Source organism: Lepidochelys kempii, chromosome 6 (genome assembly GCF_965140265.1).
Source record: "Lepidochelys kempii isolate rLepKem1 chromosome 6, rLepKem1.hap2, whole genome shotgun sequence".
Taxonomy (NCBI): domain Eukaryota; kingdom Metazoa; phylum Chordata; order Testudines; family Cheloniidae; genus Lepidochelys; species Lepidochelys kempii.
Window position 1 is genome coordinate 2,447,151 of NC_133261.1, and position 17,042 is coordinate 2,464,192.

Sequence of the window (17,042 nt, forward strand, 5' to 3'; positions counted from 1 at the left end):
GCTGTCTGGAGCTGGGTGTCATGAGCAGCTGGGGAGAGCGAGGGGGACCCTGGGCAGCGGGCCCAGCACAGGGAGACGCCTCAGCCAAGGGGCTCTGCAGGCCAGGCTTGGATCATAACCCCGACAGGGCGGGGGCGACACTGGGTCCTACCACTTAGAGCCTGAGAGCGTGCGGCCACCACCAGAGCGAGTGTCCAACCCACAGCATCCCTGCAGCACGGCCAGGGCTGGAGAAGGCCTGGGACTTACAAGGAGCAGACTGTGAACCGCCCTGACGTTCCAGAGACGCTGTTTGTGATGTTCCCTGCCACGGGGCAGGGTGACGTGTTTCCTTTAACCTTTCCCATTTTTCCTTATTCTTTTTAAAATTAATTGTCAATGAAATAACTTGCATTTGCTTTAACTTGTATGTAATGGTCAGTGGGTCAGAGAAGTGCCCAGTGCAGAGAGAGTACCCCGGAGTGGGGACACCCTAGTCCCTGTCCTAGGTGACCACAGCAGGGTTGGGGGTCGAGCCCCCCAGGAATCCTGGGCCCAGCCTTGTTGAGGTTATGAGGATTCTGCCAGACAGGAGAGTGGAAGGGGAGTCCTCAAGGGCAGGGAGGCCACTGGGTAAAGGAAGTGGGAGTGAGGACTCGGATCCTTTCGCTAACCCACTTCACCGGGGTAGTGCAGAAGCCAGGAAAGTTCCCCACAATAGCGGGACTATTCCCCCGCTTACATAAAGAATAAAATTGTCAGACACATAGAAGAACATAAATTGTTGGGCAAAAGTCAATATGGTTTCTGTAAAGGGAGATTGTGTCTTACTAATCTATTAAAGTTCTTTGAGGGGGCAACAAACGTGTGGACAAGGGAGATCCAGTGGACATAGTGTACTTGGATTTCCAGAAAGCCTTTGACAAGGTCCCTCACCAAAGGCTCTTACGTAAATTAAGTTGTCCTGCGATAAGAGGGAAGATCCTTTCATGGATTGAGAACTGGTTAAAAGACAGGGAACAAAGGGTAGGAATAAATGGTAAATTTTCAGAATGGGGAGGGATAACTAGGGGTGTTCCCCAAGGGTCAGTCCTAGGACCAATCCTATTCAACTTATTCATAAATGATCTGGAGAAAGGGGTAAACAGTGAGGTGGCCAAGTTTCCAGAGTATACTAAACTGCTCAAGATAGTTAAGACCAAAGCAGACTGTGAAGAACTTCAAAAAGATCTCAGAAAACTAAGTGATTGGGCAACAAAATGGCAAATGAAAGGTAATGTGGATAAATGTAAAGTAATGCACATTGGAAAAAATAACCCCAACTATACTTACAATATGATGGGGGCTAATTTAGCTACAACTAATCAGGAAAGAGATCTTGGAGTCATCATGGATAGTTCTCTGAAGACGTCCACGCAGTGTGCAGCAGCAGTCAAAAAAGCTAACAGGATGTTAGGAATCATTAAAAAAAAAGATAGAGAATAAGATGGAGAGTATCTTATTGCCCTTTATAAATCCATGGTACGCCACATCTTGAATATTGCATACAGATGTGGTCTTCTTATCTCAAAAAAATATATACTGGCATTAGAAAAGTTTCAGAGAAGGGCAACTAAAATGATTCAGGGTTTGGAATGGGTCCCATATGAGGAGAGATTAAAGAGACTAGGACTTTTCAGCTAGGAAAAGAGGAGACTGAGTGGGGATATGATAGAGGTATATGAATTCATGAGTGGTGTGGAGAAAGTGAAGAAGGAAAAGTTATTTACTTGTCCCCATAATAGAAGAACTAGGGGCCACCAGATGAAATTAACGGGCAGCAAGTTTAAAACAAATAAAAGGAAGTTCTTCTTCACACAGCGCACAGTCAACCTGTGGAACTCCTTGCCTGAGGAGGTGGTGAAGGCTCGGACTATAACAGGGTTTAAAAGAGAACTAGATAAATTCACGGAGGTTAAGTCCATTAATAGCTATTTGCCAGGATGGGTGAGGAATGGTGTCCCTAGCTTCTGTTTTTCAGAGGGTGGAGATGGAGGGCAGGAGAGAGATCACTTGATCTTTGCCTGTTAGGTTTGCTCCCTCTGGGGCACCTGGCATTGGCCACTGTTGGCAAACAGGATACTGGGCTGGATGGACCTTTGGTCTGACCCAGTCTGGCCATTCTTATATTCTTAACAGCACATGGTTCAATGCCCCTCCCTCCCCGGGACCGTGGCTCTACTGGCCCCTCACTCCCCAGGGGGCGTGGCTCTGTGGTTCCAGGCCCCACCCCATCGGGCGTGTCTGACTGGTGAAATACTGTCCTCATGTGCATAAGTGTGTGTGGGGTGGCGCTGCCCCCTGCTGGAGGGAATTGGAGCAGTCTGTGAGAGCAATTCATTGATTCCCTGCGGCGCTGTGGAGTGGGGGTGCAGTGGGGCTGGAAGGGATTGTTGGGCTGAGGGTTTTGAACTTAACCGTAAAGGGAAGCTCATGGTAACCCCCGTCCAAAGCTTCTTTGTAAACCGGCCTCGCGCTGATGCTGTGAAAAGAATATGAAATCAACATCTCTTTTTGTTACTGGGGGCTTCTGTGATTCCTCCCCACCCAGAGACAGCAGAGAACCCTGGCTCCCAGCACCCCTACTCTGTCCCACTAGACCCCACACCCCTCTTATAACAGGGGCCAGAACCCAGGAGTTCTGTGCTGGGGCTGGACCTGGGGTGGCCTCTTTCCCTGAAATGGGCAGACTCACACTAACGCCCCCCCCAGCTGCCTGCCTAAGCCCTACCCCTTCCTGAACCCCATGGGATGTGGCTGTATGGTCCCAAGTCCCAACCCCTCACTGAAGAGGCATGGCTGTTTGATACCCTCATGGGAGCATGATTCTCATGCCCTAGTGCTCCTCGCCCTTTCTGGGGCTCTTCCCAGAGGTCCTCCTCTCCTGGGGTCATCTCCCTAGACTAGAAGGGCGTGGCTGTCTCATCCCTGGGGTCCCTTCCCTCCAACTCCAGTTCTGGGAGTGTGGGTCTGTACTCCCAAGTAGGGTGGGACTGTACTTCCATAGCCGCCCCCTCTCCCGAAGAGGGCATGGTGTTCTCTGCTCCTGGGCCCCTCCTCCAAGGGGGTGTGACTCTGAGTTCTCCTGGACCCTCCCCAATTTATTTCCCATGCCTCTGTACTGCCCCCTGTGACTGGATCCCCAGGGTAGAACCTTGAATTGGGGCACCACTGTGCCCTCTTACCTCTCCAACCCAGACTGTCTCTTACAATGCTTTGCCAGTGACAAGCAGCAAAACCCATCCAGGGACTGAGCTCACTCTGCCAACAACAGGCAAGGAGACACCCAGCTAAATTGCATGAATGCTCTAATTAGACAGATACAAACATCTGCAAATCTCCCCAGCCTTGGACCCAGGAAATGTACCGTTTTACATGGCTCAAGACCTTCTCTTAAACAGCGCAAGTTCATTATTTACTTCAGCACTTTGTCAAAGGAAAGTGGACATGCACCAGCCTTTCTAGCCTGAGCCGATTCCCCAAGCCCTCTAGGCAAACTCACTGGTAAGGATAAAATGTTAAAGTCAGTTTATTAACTACAGAAAGATAGATTTTAGGTGATTAGAAGTGATAAACACAGAGGTCAATGTTGGTTACACAAGAAATAAAAATAGAATCGCAGTCTAAATTGCTTAGCCCGTTAAACTTAGAAGATTTGAATCCAAGAACATTTCTCACCCCACTGGGTGTTCCAGGCTGTTGACAGTTCTCTGTACACAGGCTGGATTCCCTTCTCAGCCTGGGACCAATCTCCCCAGTTCAAAGTCTTTGTCTTCCCAATGATATTGAGATGCGGGAGAAGAGAGGCCAAGTGGTGATGTCACTAGGAGTCTGGATTCTTCTTGATTGGCCATCAATACATGTCCGGCCCAGCCTCAGATAAATGTGGATAAGGAATACTGTGCATTTCCCACTTACCACATATTTCAGAAGCAAATGTATTGAAATACTTGTAACTTCACCTACAGTGATAACACTCACCATTCAACAGGATATTCATGTTCAACAGAGCAAGACTTCTTAAATGATACCTCACAAGGCATGTGTCATAAATATAAAGGGAAGGGTAAACACCTTTAAAATCCCTCCTGGCCAGAGGAAAAATCCTCTCACCTGTAAAGGGTTAAGAAGCTAGGATAACTTCGCTGGCACCTCACCAAAATGACCAATGAGGACACAAGATACTTTCAAAAGCTGGGAGGAGGGAGAAAAACAAAGGGTCTGTCTCTGTCTGTGTGATGCTTTTGCCGGGGACAGAACAGGAATGGAGTCTTAGAATTTAGTAAGTAATCTAGCTAGATATGCATTAGATTCTGATTTCTTTAAATGGCTGAGAAAATAAGCTGTGCTGAATGGAATGGATATTCCTGTCTGTGTGTCTTTTTTGGTAACTTAAGGTTTTGCCTAGAGGGATTCTCTATGTTTTGAATCTATTTACCCTGTAAGGTATTTACCATCCTGATTTTACAGAGGTGATTCTTTTTTACTTTTTACTTCTCTTAAAATTCTTCTCATAAGAAAACTGAATGCTTTCTCATTCTTCTAAGATCGAAGGGTTTGGGTCTGTGGTCACCTATGCAAATTGGTGAGGTTTTTTTTTACCAGATCTTCCCCAGAAAGGGGGGTGCAAGGTTTTGGTGAGGATTTGGGGGGGGGGGGAAAGACGTTTCCAAACAACGCTTTCTCAAAAATAAACCCGGATAAACGTTTGGTGGTGGCAGTGGAAGTCCAAGGGCAAAGGGTAAAATAGTTTGTACCTTGGGGAATTTTTAACCTAAGGTGGTAAAAGTAAGCTTGGGGGGTTTTCATGCAGGTCCCCACTTCTGTACCCTAGAGTTCAGAGTGGGGAAGGAACCTTGACATGGTGGCAGAGTGGTGGAATTAACTTGAAATCATTTTGAGATCAATTTGAGATTTTTTGAACCAGAAACACAGATTTTAAAAGGAAATATATTTTTTTCCTTTGGGGCTGCTGGAAAGCAGATTTCCAACTGGGAATAGTTGGAAGCTTTTTTGCTTTGCTTTGGGGCCAGAGCAGAGACAAAAGGGAATTATCTTTTGTGAATTGCAGGTTTTCTCTACCTAAAGGCAGAGTAGTTAATCTCCTGCAGGGAAATTCACAAGTCTTCACAGACCTGATTTTTTTTTTTTACCTAAAAGTAACTAGAGGGGTTTTCTGCCTATTTGCCTGGAGAAAAAGGTGTTAGGGTTTTTGGTTTTTTTATTTTATTTTATTTTTATTATTCTTGTTGTTGGTTTTTTGGGGGGGGGGGTGGATTTTTCTGTAGGCTGACGATCACTATCAGAGAACAGGTGTCTGATTACAGCACAGCAAAATTTTACAAGCCAAGTTTTGTTTGTTTTATTTCTAACCCTTGAGTGTAAAGTTAGTTAAAAACAGAGAGGTAAAGATGACAGACACCAAGGCACTACACAAATAGGAGTTAGCCAAACTGGAGGCAGTGAAAGAAGCAGAAAAAGCTCTAGAAGCTGCTCACAGAAGAGCTATGGAGGCAAAGGACAAAGAAAAGGAGGCAGCACAACACCAAGCGGCTGCTCACAGGAGAGCTATGGAGGCAAAGGAAAAAAGATATGGAGGCAAGGGCCAAAGAACTGGAGGAGAAGGAAAAAGAGAGGAAGCATGTGGAGGAAGAGAAGGAAAAAGAGAAGAAGTCCGAGCGTGGTGTGGGAGCAGTTTTAATGCAGAAAGGACCGGATCAAGAATTCCACCCTGTAGTGTTTCTCAGCAAAAAAACTGTCTGAGAGGGAAAGCAACTGGTCAGTCAGTGAAAAAGAATGTTACGCCATTGTCTATGCTCTGGAAAAGCTACACCCATATGTTTGGGAACGGCGTTTCCACCTGCAAACCGACCATGCTGCACTACGGTGGCTTCATACCGCCACGGGAAATAACAAAAAACTTCTTCGGTGGAGTTTAGCTCTCCAAGATTTTGATTTCGACATCCAACACATGGAGCTTCTAACAAAGTGGCTGATGCACTCTCCCATGAAAGTTTCCCAGAATCAACTGGTTAAAATCGTCCTTGAGATGTGGAAAATATTGTTAGTCTTTATATACTTGGTAGTATATTTAGAGGTGCATGTGTCTTATTAATTCTGTTTTTCCTAGAGCTCCAGGAAGAAATCCCAGGCAGCGTTTCACCCTAGCTGTGATTTGGGAGGCGTGTCATAAATATAAAGGGAAGGGTAAACCCCTTTAATATCCCTCCTGGCCAGAGGAAAAATCCTTTCACCTGTAAAGGGTTAAGAAGCTAGGACAACCTCGCTGGCCCCTGACCAAAATGACCAATGAGGACACAAGATACTTTCAAAAGCTGGGGAAGGGAGAAATAAAGGTTCTCTCTCTGTCTGTGTGATGCTTTTGCCGGGGATAGAACAGGAATGGAGTCTTAGAATTTAGTAAGTAATCTAGCTAGATATGCATTAGATTCTGATTTCTTTAAATGGCTGAGAAAATAAGCTGTGCTGAATGGAATGGATATTCCTGTTTTTGTGTCTTTTTGTAACTTAAGGTTTTGCCTAAAGAGATTCTCTGTGTTTTGAATCTAATTACCCTGTAAGGTATTTACCATCTTGATTTTACAGAGGTGATTCTTTTACTTTTTCTTCAATTAAAATTCTTCTTTTAAGAACATGATTGCTTTTTCTTTGTTCTTAAGATCCAAGGGTTTGGGTCTGTGTTCACCTATGCAAATTGGTGAGGATTTTTATCAAGCCTTCCCCAGGAAAGGGGGTGTAGGGTTTGGGGAGGATTTTGCGGGGAAAGACATTTCCAAGCGGGCTCTTTCCCTGTTATATATTTGTTCATAGATTCATAGATACTAAGGTCAGAAGGGACCATTATGATCATCGAGTCTGACTCCTGCACAACGCAGGCCACAGAATCTCACCCATCGATTTCTGCGAAAAACCTCTCACCTATGTCTGAGCTATTGAAGTCCTCAAATCGTGGTTGAAAGACTTCAAGGAGCAGAGAATCCTCCAACAAGTGACCCGTGCCCCATGCTACAGAGGAAGGTGAAAAACCTCCAGGGCCTCTTCCAATCTGCCCTGGAGGAAAATTCCTTCCCGACCCCAAATATGATGATTAGCTAAACCCTGAGCATATGGGCAAGATTCACCAGCCAGATACTACAGACAATTCTTTCCTGGGTAACTCAGATCCCACCCCATCTAACATCCCATCCCAGGCCATTAGGCCTATTTACCATAAATATTTAAAGATCAGTTAATTACCAAATCATTTTATCCCATCATACCATCTCCTCCATAAACTTACCGAGTTTAATCTTAAAGCCCGATAGATCTTTTGCCCCCACGGCTTCCCTAGGAAGGCTATTCCAAAACTTCACTCCTCTGATGGTTAGAAACCTTTGTCTAATTTCAAGTCTAAACTTACCAATGACCAGTTTATATCCATTTGTTCTTGTGTCCATATTGGTACTGAACTTAAATAATTCCTCTCCTTCTCCGGTATTTATCCCTCTGATATATTTATAGAGAGCAATCATATCTCCCCTCAGCCTTCTTTTGGTCAGGCTAAACAAGCCAAGCTCCTTGAGTCTCCTTTCATAAGACAAGTTTTCCATTCCTCGGATCATCCTAGTAGCCCTTCTCTGTACCTGTTCCAGTTTGAATTCATCCTTCTTAAACATGGGAGACCAGAACTGCACACAGTATTCCAGGTGAGGTCTCACCAGGGCCTTGTAGAACGGTACTAAAACCTCCTTATCTCTACTGGAAATACCTCGCCTGATGCATCCCAAGACCACATTAGCTTTTTTCACGGCCATATCACATTGGCAGCTCATAGTCATCCTATGATCAACCAAGGTCCTTCTCCTCCTCCGTTACTTCTAAGTGACGCATCCCCAGCTTATAACTAAAATTCTTCTTATTCATCCCTAAATGCGTGACCTTACACTTCTCACTATTAAATTTCAGCCTATTACTATTATTATTATTAGACGGTTGGTGGTGGCACCATAAAGTCCAAGGGTAAAAGGTAAAATAGTTTGTACCTTGGGGAAGTTTTAACCTAAGCTGGTAAAAATAAGCTTAGGGGGTTTTCATGCAGGTCCCCACATCTGTTCCCTAGAGTTCAGAGTGGGGAAGGAACCTTGACAGGGAGTCAATCTGGGAGTCAGGACTCCTGGGTTCTATCCCCAGCTCCAGGAGGGGTCTGGGAGCTCAGAGATTCTCCCACCACCATTCACTCACCTGCTGGGGGTGACTGTCCCGGGGCTGGCAGAGCCGATGAGAAAGGCCCAGGCTTGGATGGAGGTGCAGCTCTGACTGGTGCGGCAGTGGGCATGGCAGGGAGCTCTGGGGTCTCCCCCTACTCCTTCATCACTGACATCAAAGGCGCTCTTTCCCTGCCGCAGCGCTGTGCAGCTGCAGAGAAGGGCAGGGGGAAGCCTGTGGTCAGAACCGCTCTTCCTGCCGCTAGAAACTCAGACGTGCTGCTCTAGCGCTGCCCGATGCTACAGCTTGAGTCTGAGGGGCTACTTGTACGAGGCAGGGGGGCCATCACTCTAGGGGAGGGGGCTACGGGAATCCCGTCCCCATTCTGCCACATCTCCCAGGCCCCCTTTTCTCCTGGCCTCTGCCCCATGATTCCACCCGACTGCTTCCCAGCAGGAGCATTCTATTCTGGGGTAGGCTACGTCCCAACTCCATCCTGGTCTGCACTGCATGGCTCCCAGTTTCCCAACCTGGGCTCCGTGACCTTAATGTTCAGCCCCTTGGAGCAGAGGTAGCCTACAGGTGGGATCATGCTGCACTGGGATCTCCCTGCCTCCCAGCCCCATCCTGACCTGGCCTTTGTGGCTCCTCGTTTCCCGATCTGGCTCTGGGATGGATTTTTGCACACACATCCCCGACCCCACGACTCGCCCGTGGTTCTATGAGGAGAGGAACACTGCAACATGCCCATGTTGGCCCCTATGTCTCTTCGGTGTCACCATGTCCTTATCCCCCTCCCCCCATCTCAGCTCCACCATCGGCCATGGGGCTCCCACTTCTGCCCATCCCTCTGTCCCTGGCAGCTTAGAGTATTGCCCAGGGTACTCTAGCAACTAGCTGATTCATGCTCTGCCCATGCCCAGGGCGCTGGGGTACGGGGAAGGGCTCGGGCCCAGGGGGTAGTTGGTTGGAGGTGGGCCGTGCCACCTAGGGCCTTATACTCTGCAGCCATTGGGTGTGGGTTGGGGCAGAAGCAGGCTATGGAAAGATCCTCTCCTCTTCACAATGAATCACAACCACACCCCCATCGGCTCTCGGAGCCGCCACGTCTCTCTACCTCTGCTCCAGGATCCCAGCCTTCATTCCAGGGGCAGATCAGGAGCTCGCAGCCTCCCCCTGTCCCCAACACCTTCCATGCACTGTCAGGACTGACCTGCAAGATCGATTTAGCTGATCAACCGGCTCGGGGCTTCACGAGTCCAGGCTGCCACTTGCTGGAGGGAATCGGAGCTGCACCATAAGAAGAGGACTATTATTCTAATTCCACAGCCTCCGGAGCCAGCCATGTTGCGGGGCCAGATCAGAACCAGCGCCCCCTACAGGGGAAATGCTCTGTGTCCCATTCTCCAGCCTCCTGAGCCAGCCAATCCCCCTGCCCTAGAGCCAGATGAGAGCTGAATCTCCTTAGAAGGAAAATTCCTCATATCCCCTCCTTAATCTCTTGGCAATAGCAGTGTCTTGCAAATGTCAGCTGGGGGATATTAATGCCCACTAATAACATGGCCCATCTTCCTGTATCTCTTTCCCACCCACCCCACTCTGTCCTGGACAGAAGCCAATCCCTTTGGTTGGCGTTAGCCACATTACATTGGATTCCCAATTGCAGCAAATTCATCCAGCTATTTAGCTCCCGTTTCTTGCCATGCCTTGCTCCTGCCCAGCCTAGAGCTCCCCGTCATGTTCCCAAGTGTGTATTGCAGCCACTCATTTCTACTCTACATCTAGGTCCAGCCCACTGAGGTTAGAAGAATCACAAGGCTTCCTGCTTAGAAATTTGCTTTCACAAATGTTTATTGAAGCAAGGAGATACATTTGCAAAGATCTAGAGAGCTGGAATCCTACCAGAAGCAAATCATTTTGTGGTGGAGATGCAAAGCTGCCCAGCATTTTAAACAGGCTGGAGATATTGAACTTACAGTCAGCAGGGTTCAGAGTTAACAACCCTCATTATCAGTTAACAGCACCATGGATCTAGGCTCTCACAGATGCAGATAGGGGTGAGCCAGGAAGATGCTTTAATCCCAGAAGTAGGGGGAATTTTCCCTTTCCAGTGTGACCCCAATGCAGTGCCATCTCCCTGAGCCTGCTGATAGCCTGAACCGATAGGCCTGTGGCATGTCCTTGTGGGTGTTCACTCTGAATCCTACCAATGGCAAGTGATGTCGCATCATCTCTGCTGATCATCTGAGCATGGAACAGCCAGCTAGACAGTAGGTGGGGCCTTCACATTCAGGATGAGACAGTTAACCCCAAAGGTGCTGGATAATTGTGGAAAGCCACAGAAATGACAGCTAGGGAACAGCCCTCTAATGAATCCTCCCTCCAGGAGCCCATCCCATCCACTGGTGTTTAGAACTTTGCCCATCGCTGGAATATCTTCGGGTTTTTGCAGAGGGTTAATCCCTGATGCCACAATAGGACGGGACTGAGCTTTGCTCCTGATGATCTCTTTTCAGCTGGGTACACTAGACAGGTAATGACAGTGGGTGGATGGATACGTGGGGTGGTGGATTAGTTGCACTGCCGGCACGTATTGGTTGACTGGATGAACTTGACATTCATGGGTTGGTTGGTTGCACTGGCTACACATGTTGGTTGGACGTACGTAAGATATTAGTTGCGTGGCTACACCAGATGCACTAGGTACATACACTGGTTGGTTGCCTGGATGGATACATTAGGTGCATTGGATACACTGGTTGGCAGGATACGCTAAATACATTTGTTGGTTGGTTGGTTACAGTGGACATCCGAAACACATTCATTTGTTGGTTGGCTGGCGGGCTGGCTTTTTACATTGGATGCTCTAGATAAATTCAATGGTTGTTTGGATGCACTGGATACATTCATTGGTTGGTTTGTTGCATATGTTGGATGCACTAGATATATGCACTGGTTGGTTGGAGGGATGGATATGGTGGATGCACGTCACACATTCTTTGATAGGTTGGTTGGATAAATTGGATACACTAAATCCAATTGGTGGTTTACTGGTTGAATACCTTGGATAAACTAAATGCAACAATTTGTTGGTTGGTTGGCTGGCAGTTGGCTGGATGGATAAATTGGATACACTGAATCCAATTGGTGGTTTACTGGTTGAATACCTTGGATAAACTAAATGCAACAATTTGTTGGTTGGTTGACTGGCAGTTGGCTGGATGCGGGGGGCAGATCGGTTGGATGCGGTAGGTGAACGCCTTGGTTTGCTGGGCACACTGGATGGCTGGAATCATTGGACAGGCTGGTCTGAGGGATCTGGAATGGGCGGTTCCTGCTGGGATATTTTCCCAGAGGGAGCTGTGAGGATATCGGCCCGCAGGAGCAGACCGTCTCTTCTGGGTATAGGAAAGACCAATACCTGAGCAGGAGTAACAGCATGAAGCTCAGTAGCGTGAGCAGAGCGGAAGCTAGGAAATGCTCTGGGGGATAGGGAGTGCTATTGACTAGAAGGCCTCCACCTCCTTCCCCTTGGCTCTTCCCAGCTGGGGTGGCTGGGAGACATAGTCGAAGCAGCTCCGGCCCCCGAGGTGGGGCCCACAGCGCAGGCTGTACTGGAACCAGATGCGGCCGTGGTTCAGGTAGCAATCCTTCTGGTGGGGCCCCCCAGCCTCCAGCAGGATGTCGCAGCTTCCCAGCAGGTCATCGTCCCACTTGTTGTCCTCGTCCCAGACCTCTATGTGGATCTTGCTGGTGCTGGTGATGCGGACGGTACCGAAGTCTAAGTGGACGTTCCAGACGGGATTGTTGTTGTTCCAGATGGTGCCGGTCCGGATCTCCCTTCTCTCAAAGAAGACCTTGACGAAGGCATCCGTAGCAGTAAAGTAATCCCCCCACAGGCCGCTGGCCTTCTTCACTGTCACCGTGAGCTTCCCCAGGCCGCGCTCCCGCGAGCAGCACATGGTGTTGGTCATGGTATCCCCGGGGCAGACGCAGGAGCAGGGGTCATGGGCGCTGCGTTGAGTCCCCGAGGGGCAGCTTCGGGTGCAATTCCTCCACAGGGCCCTCTCACGGATGTACTCACTCACCGCCCGCCTCAGTGCCTCCCGCTTGGGGTCATCCTGCTCCAGCAGGATGTGGATGGGGTTCAGCAAATAGGACACCAGGCCGGGGCTGGCTTTGAGTCTCTCTATCCAGGTGGAGAAGACCTTGGCATCACTCCCGAAGAGCACATCAGTCGTGCTCTCTCCTCCCTCCACCTCCACGTGGCGCTCCCGATACGTCTCGTGGAAGCTCCCCTGGATCTTCCCCTTCTTCTTCTCCTCCTCGCACTTGCTGTGCCCATCCTTGACTGAGCCCATTCCGATACTCTTGGCTGCCTCCATGCTCAAGCAGTCCTTGATCTCGTCGTCAGTCAAGCTGCTCATTGCCGCTTCGCAGACCCGCACGGCCGTCACGTCCCGTGCCCGGCCCCCCAGCTGCAGCTGGGACAGGTAGTGGGTGCCGTAGTTGCTGATTAGCTGCTGGTACTCCAGCTTGGATTTGCTGTCGTACTGCTCCGGGAGGTTCTCCAGTGCCAGAGTGAAATGGCTGGTGAGCGGGGGCGTCTCGCTGACCCGGAACCTGGTCAGGGAGACAAGGGGAGGAGTGTGCTCAGCCCAATGAGTCAGCTGAGATCATTAGCTGTGCAGCCTAAGGCCCCAGCCAACCCAGAAGAAAGGGTCGAAGCAGGTGGTTCCTATTCAATGCAACCACCCAGTCTGCTGAACTTCACAATCTTGCTGGGGATACCGTCAGCTGCTTGATAGTTCTGGCCACAGCAGGTGGCCGGGGTGTCCTGACATACAGGACACGAAAATCCCCCACAGCTGGCCCGTCCCAGATGTGAGCTGGTGCCCCCTAGAGGGGAAAGGCCTCTCTTCCCTCTTCCCCGCTCCCTTGAAACGAGCTAGTCTCCTGTCTTCGGGCTGGATGGGAACCAGGGCCTCCTAGAAGGGAAAGGCCCCATGTCCCATTCCCTGTTTCCCTAAAACAAGCTAGTCTCCTGTCCTGGGGCCGGATGGGAACCAGAGCCCACTAGAGGGGAAAGGCCCTGTGTCACCTTGTGGTGTTGCTGTGATCCCAACTCCAGATGAGCCCTCCTGACTCAGGCTGGCTCTCACCTGTAATAGCCGCAGGAGACCTCATGGCTCATGAAGCTGTATTTGTCCTTCCGCGTGTGGTCTAGCAGGAAACTGGCCAGTTTGGAATGTGATCCGGCCAGCGCCACCTGGACATTAACCTTGGGCTTCACAGGCACGTCCAGCCCCACCTTCCAGTCGTTCTGCACCGCGGACGCCGCCAACTCCAACATGCCCATGGCCGACTGCTGCACCGAGCTAGTCAGGTTCTGTTGGCATGAGACGTGGACCCTCCAGTCCACCACAGCCAGAGGCAGCCTCTGCCACTGCCCTCCTTGAAATTGGTTCCGGCACAGGGTGCAGGTGCCGTCTGGATTCTGCCAGTCGCTGCTGTCCACCAGATCGGCGCCCTTCCTGGCCATCGTGGTCACATCGATGCCCATTCCTACCAAGCTGTGCCCGGGCACGAAGGCCGTGTGCTCCTTGCATTCATTGACCGTGCCTGTGTGACAATGGGAGGAGGCCCCGGGGAAGATGAAGAGGAGGAGGGGGATGAAGGCACCAAATCTGGGCATGGCTGATGTGATGGGTTCCCCCACCCACGAAAGGCCGTCGGCCTCTGAACTCCCCTAGAGGGAGAGAAACAGAGAGATGCAGAATTAGTGACAATCCAGTGGCAGGCAGTTCCATTGGTTAACTCTGTTGTAGCAACAGAGACATCCACTTACCATCCATGATATCTACCATGTTCTATAGCACACCCATGAAAACTGTGGGCTCTAGAAACTCTGGTGGCATTACACAAATGACCTGATGCCTCATTTGCATGTTTGACTACAGATTACCTAATTTGCATCAATTCCCTCCCATCCCTATTTCCCAGATGTTGTAATACCAACACTAACTATGAGGAGGAGGTATAGTTTCACGTACCCACTTGACAGCTTGCTGTATAATCATGGGTCATTGCAGTTCCTCAATGTGGCCATTAAAGGATGGTGCAATGTGGACAGATTCTGTGGCTTATAATTAGTGAGCTGAGGTAGTGGCTGGGTCTGGCCACTAGTGGGCAGTGCAAAGCCACACACAACCCGTGGCTTCGAGTGGTGGCTTTTATAGCCAGCAAGAGCAGCGGGACCTTGGGCCACGCTAGGCGTGACTGGCGTTGCTGTGGAAACTGCTGGGGCCCCCTTGTGGCCACGCCAAGTGGTGGATTTGGTTATGTTGAACCACTGATGGGGGGTCATTTTATGGGGTTTCTCTCCGGCGCTGTCACCTTTACACTGTGGCTGTTGGGCAAAGAGAGCAGGAAATTCTGGTGCCCCAGAGAAGACTCTGGGCCCATCTAGCCCAGTATCCTGCCCCCTCCCTTTTGCCCTGGATCAGGCCCATGGGCCCATCAAGCCTGGTATCCTGCCCCCTCCTTGCCACCCGAGAACAGACCCATGGGCCCATCTACTCTGGTATCCTGTCCCCTTCCTTCTGCCCCAGATGCTTTGAGCACCTCACACTTCTCTTTGCGTCCCTCCCCCTACTAACCACAAGGGATGCTGTGTTAAATGTCGATTTGAACTGTTTTCAACTTGGGTTGGAACAGTACAGCAAAGCTGGCTGTGGGGCAGGAAAGGGGTAACAGCTCTGCATCCTGTCAGGGTAGCAGGCTCGGACTGGGAGGGGACAGTAAATGTTTGAACTCACCCCGGCAGAACCAGGCAGGAAAAACGCATTTGAATATGGACTGCTTGGTTCTGGCCAGCCCCCAGTCCCCCTGCAATCCGAGCCTTGGGGTTCCCTCCCCCCGGACTCTGCCGGTGCTCCTCAGTCCAGATCTGCTGCCCCCCACTGCTTCGTTGCCAATAGAAAATCGAACAGCCTGAAATTGCAAGATGCCCCTGATATGAAAGGTATCAACTACGTAAATTAATGATCAAAAGCTGAGTGGCAACATGGTCTAGTGGCTGGAGCACTGGATTGAGAGTCAGGGCTCCTGGGTTCTATTTTCACTCTGGCAGTGGAGTGGGGTGAAGTGAGTTAGAGGATGGAGGGTTGGGGGAGTCAGGACTCCTGGGTTCTATTGTCACACTGGGAGGGGAGTGAGATCGAGTGGGTTAGAGCAGGGAGGGACTGGGGACCCCGATCTTGGTTCACGTCTGTGCAGCACCCAGAGTGACAGGGTCCTCAATCTCGGCCGGGGTCTGTGCAGGGCCTGGTGCAATGAGTTTCCCAATCTCAGCTGGCGTCTGAGCAGACCCACCCATCACTCACCTGCCTCAGGAACTGAGCTGAGGAATATTTCGGCAGCCAGGGTTGGTGTGTGCCTCTGCTGGGAGAGATGCGCTTTGAAGGTGGATGAAGGCAGCACGCAAGGTCTCCCGTGTTCTCAGTGTCTCAGCCGTCCTCACGCTCCCCCCAGCGCTGAACTCCTGCCCCCCTTTACACCCCCAGCCACAGCCAGCTGCACAGGAAGCTGTGGTCAGCAATTATTCCACCCCTGTGGTGGATCAAACGCGGTTCCTATGAGTCTCGACCCACGGCATGAGGAGCTAGAGAGGCTGCAAAGGAACCCACAGTGAGACAAACCCTGCACTATCTGCCCTGGGACAGTGTCCCCTATTGAGTCCTGACCCCGCAGCCCTGACCCCGCAGCAGAGCACCCCCTGGTGCCACACTGGAGCATTGGGGCCAGCACTGCCTGCCCGGGGAGAGCGCCCCCTGCTGAGCCCCCCCCACCCTGCAGCACAGCGCCCCCTAGTGCCGCACTGGGGCCAGCACCTAGTGCCTCAGGGACCCCACTGTAAATACAGAGCCACCCCACCGATGCCAATGGAATCAGGCCAGGATTCTGATCCCTGGGTAAATCCGGAGCAAGCCCAATGCCCTGGCCCTGTGGGGTAGAGCTGGGGAAATTGGGCACTGAGGGGCGGGGGATGACCCTGGGCTGCTGTAGAGCAGGTTTGAGGTTTCCTTCTCTCTCTCTGTTCTCCCATGTTTTGTTCTATCCACCTTTTCATGCCCTGGGACTTCAACCCTAGAGTCCCACAGCTCCCATATTCCCCCATCAGGGGATTCTGCTCACTCCTTCACCCCCTGCTGGTAGGACCCCTATCCCTCTGCATCCCCATATATTCTACCAGGGGTCTCCCTCACTCCATCCCAGCATGCCCCCCCATCCGCTTTTGTCTCCTTCTCCCCCATGGAGATACAAGCTGGGGGTGGGGGTGTGACACACTGTACCTCAAAATAACGACTGGGAACCCCCCTATTCAACACTGTGATATGACAATGAAATGTTTTGTACAATACATGCCTTGTGAGGTATCGTTTAAGAAGTCTTGCTCTGCTGAACATGAATATCCTGTTGACTGGTGAGTGCTATCAGGGTAGGTGAAATTATCAAGTGCTGCAATATGTTTGCTCTGGAGATATGTGGTAAGTGTGAAATACCCACAGCCAGCCTCTTGGTGACAACAAAGGTGCAATGAACAAGACACATGTACATGAGGATGGGCCGGACATGTGTTGATGGCCGATCAAGAAGAATCCAGAATCCCAGTGACATCGCCACTTGGTCTCTCTCCTCTCCCATCTCAACATCTTTGGGAAGACAAAGACTTTGAACTGAGGAGATTGGTCCCAGGCTGAGAAGGGAAGCCAGCCTGTGTGCAGAGAACTGTCAACTGCCTGGAACACCCAGTGGGG

General features: G+C 50.5%; 1 protein-coding gene across 1 annotated transcript; it reads right to left on the minus strand.

Annotated features, from left to right (window-relative positions):
* Positions 1-10,747: 10,747 nt before the first annotated feature.
* Positions 10,748-15,729, minus strand: LOC140912328 (perforin-1-like). The gene is made up of 3 exons (XM_073346555.1): positions 15,609-15,729; positions 13,386-13,972; positions 10,748-12,846 (listed from the first exon to the last, which is right to left on the minus strand). Exons 2-3 carry the CDS (start codon positions 13,916-13,918, stop codon positions 11,730-11,732), a joined length of 1,650 nt encoding a protein of 549 aa, XP_073202656.1. The 5' UTR covers positions 13,919-13,972; positions 15,609-15,729; the 3' UTR covers positions 10,748-11,729.
* Between the last annotated feature and the right edge of the window lie 1,313 nt (positions 15,730-17,042).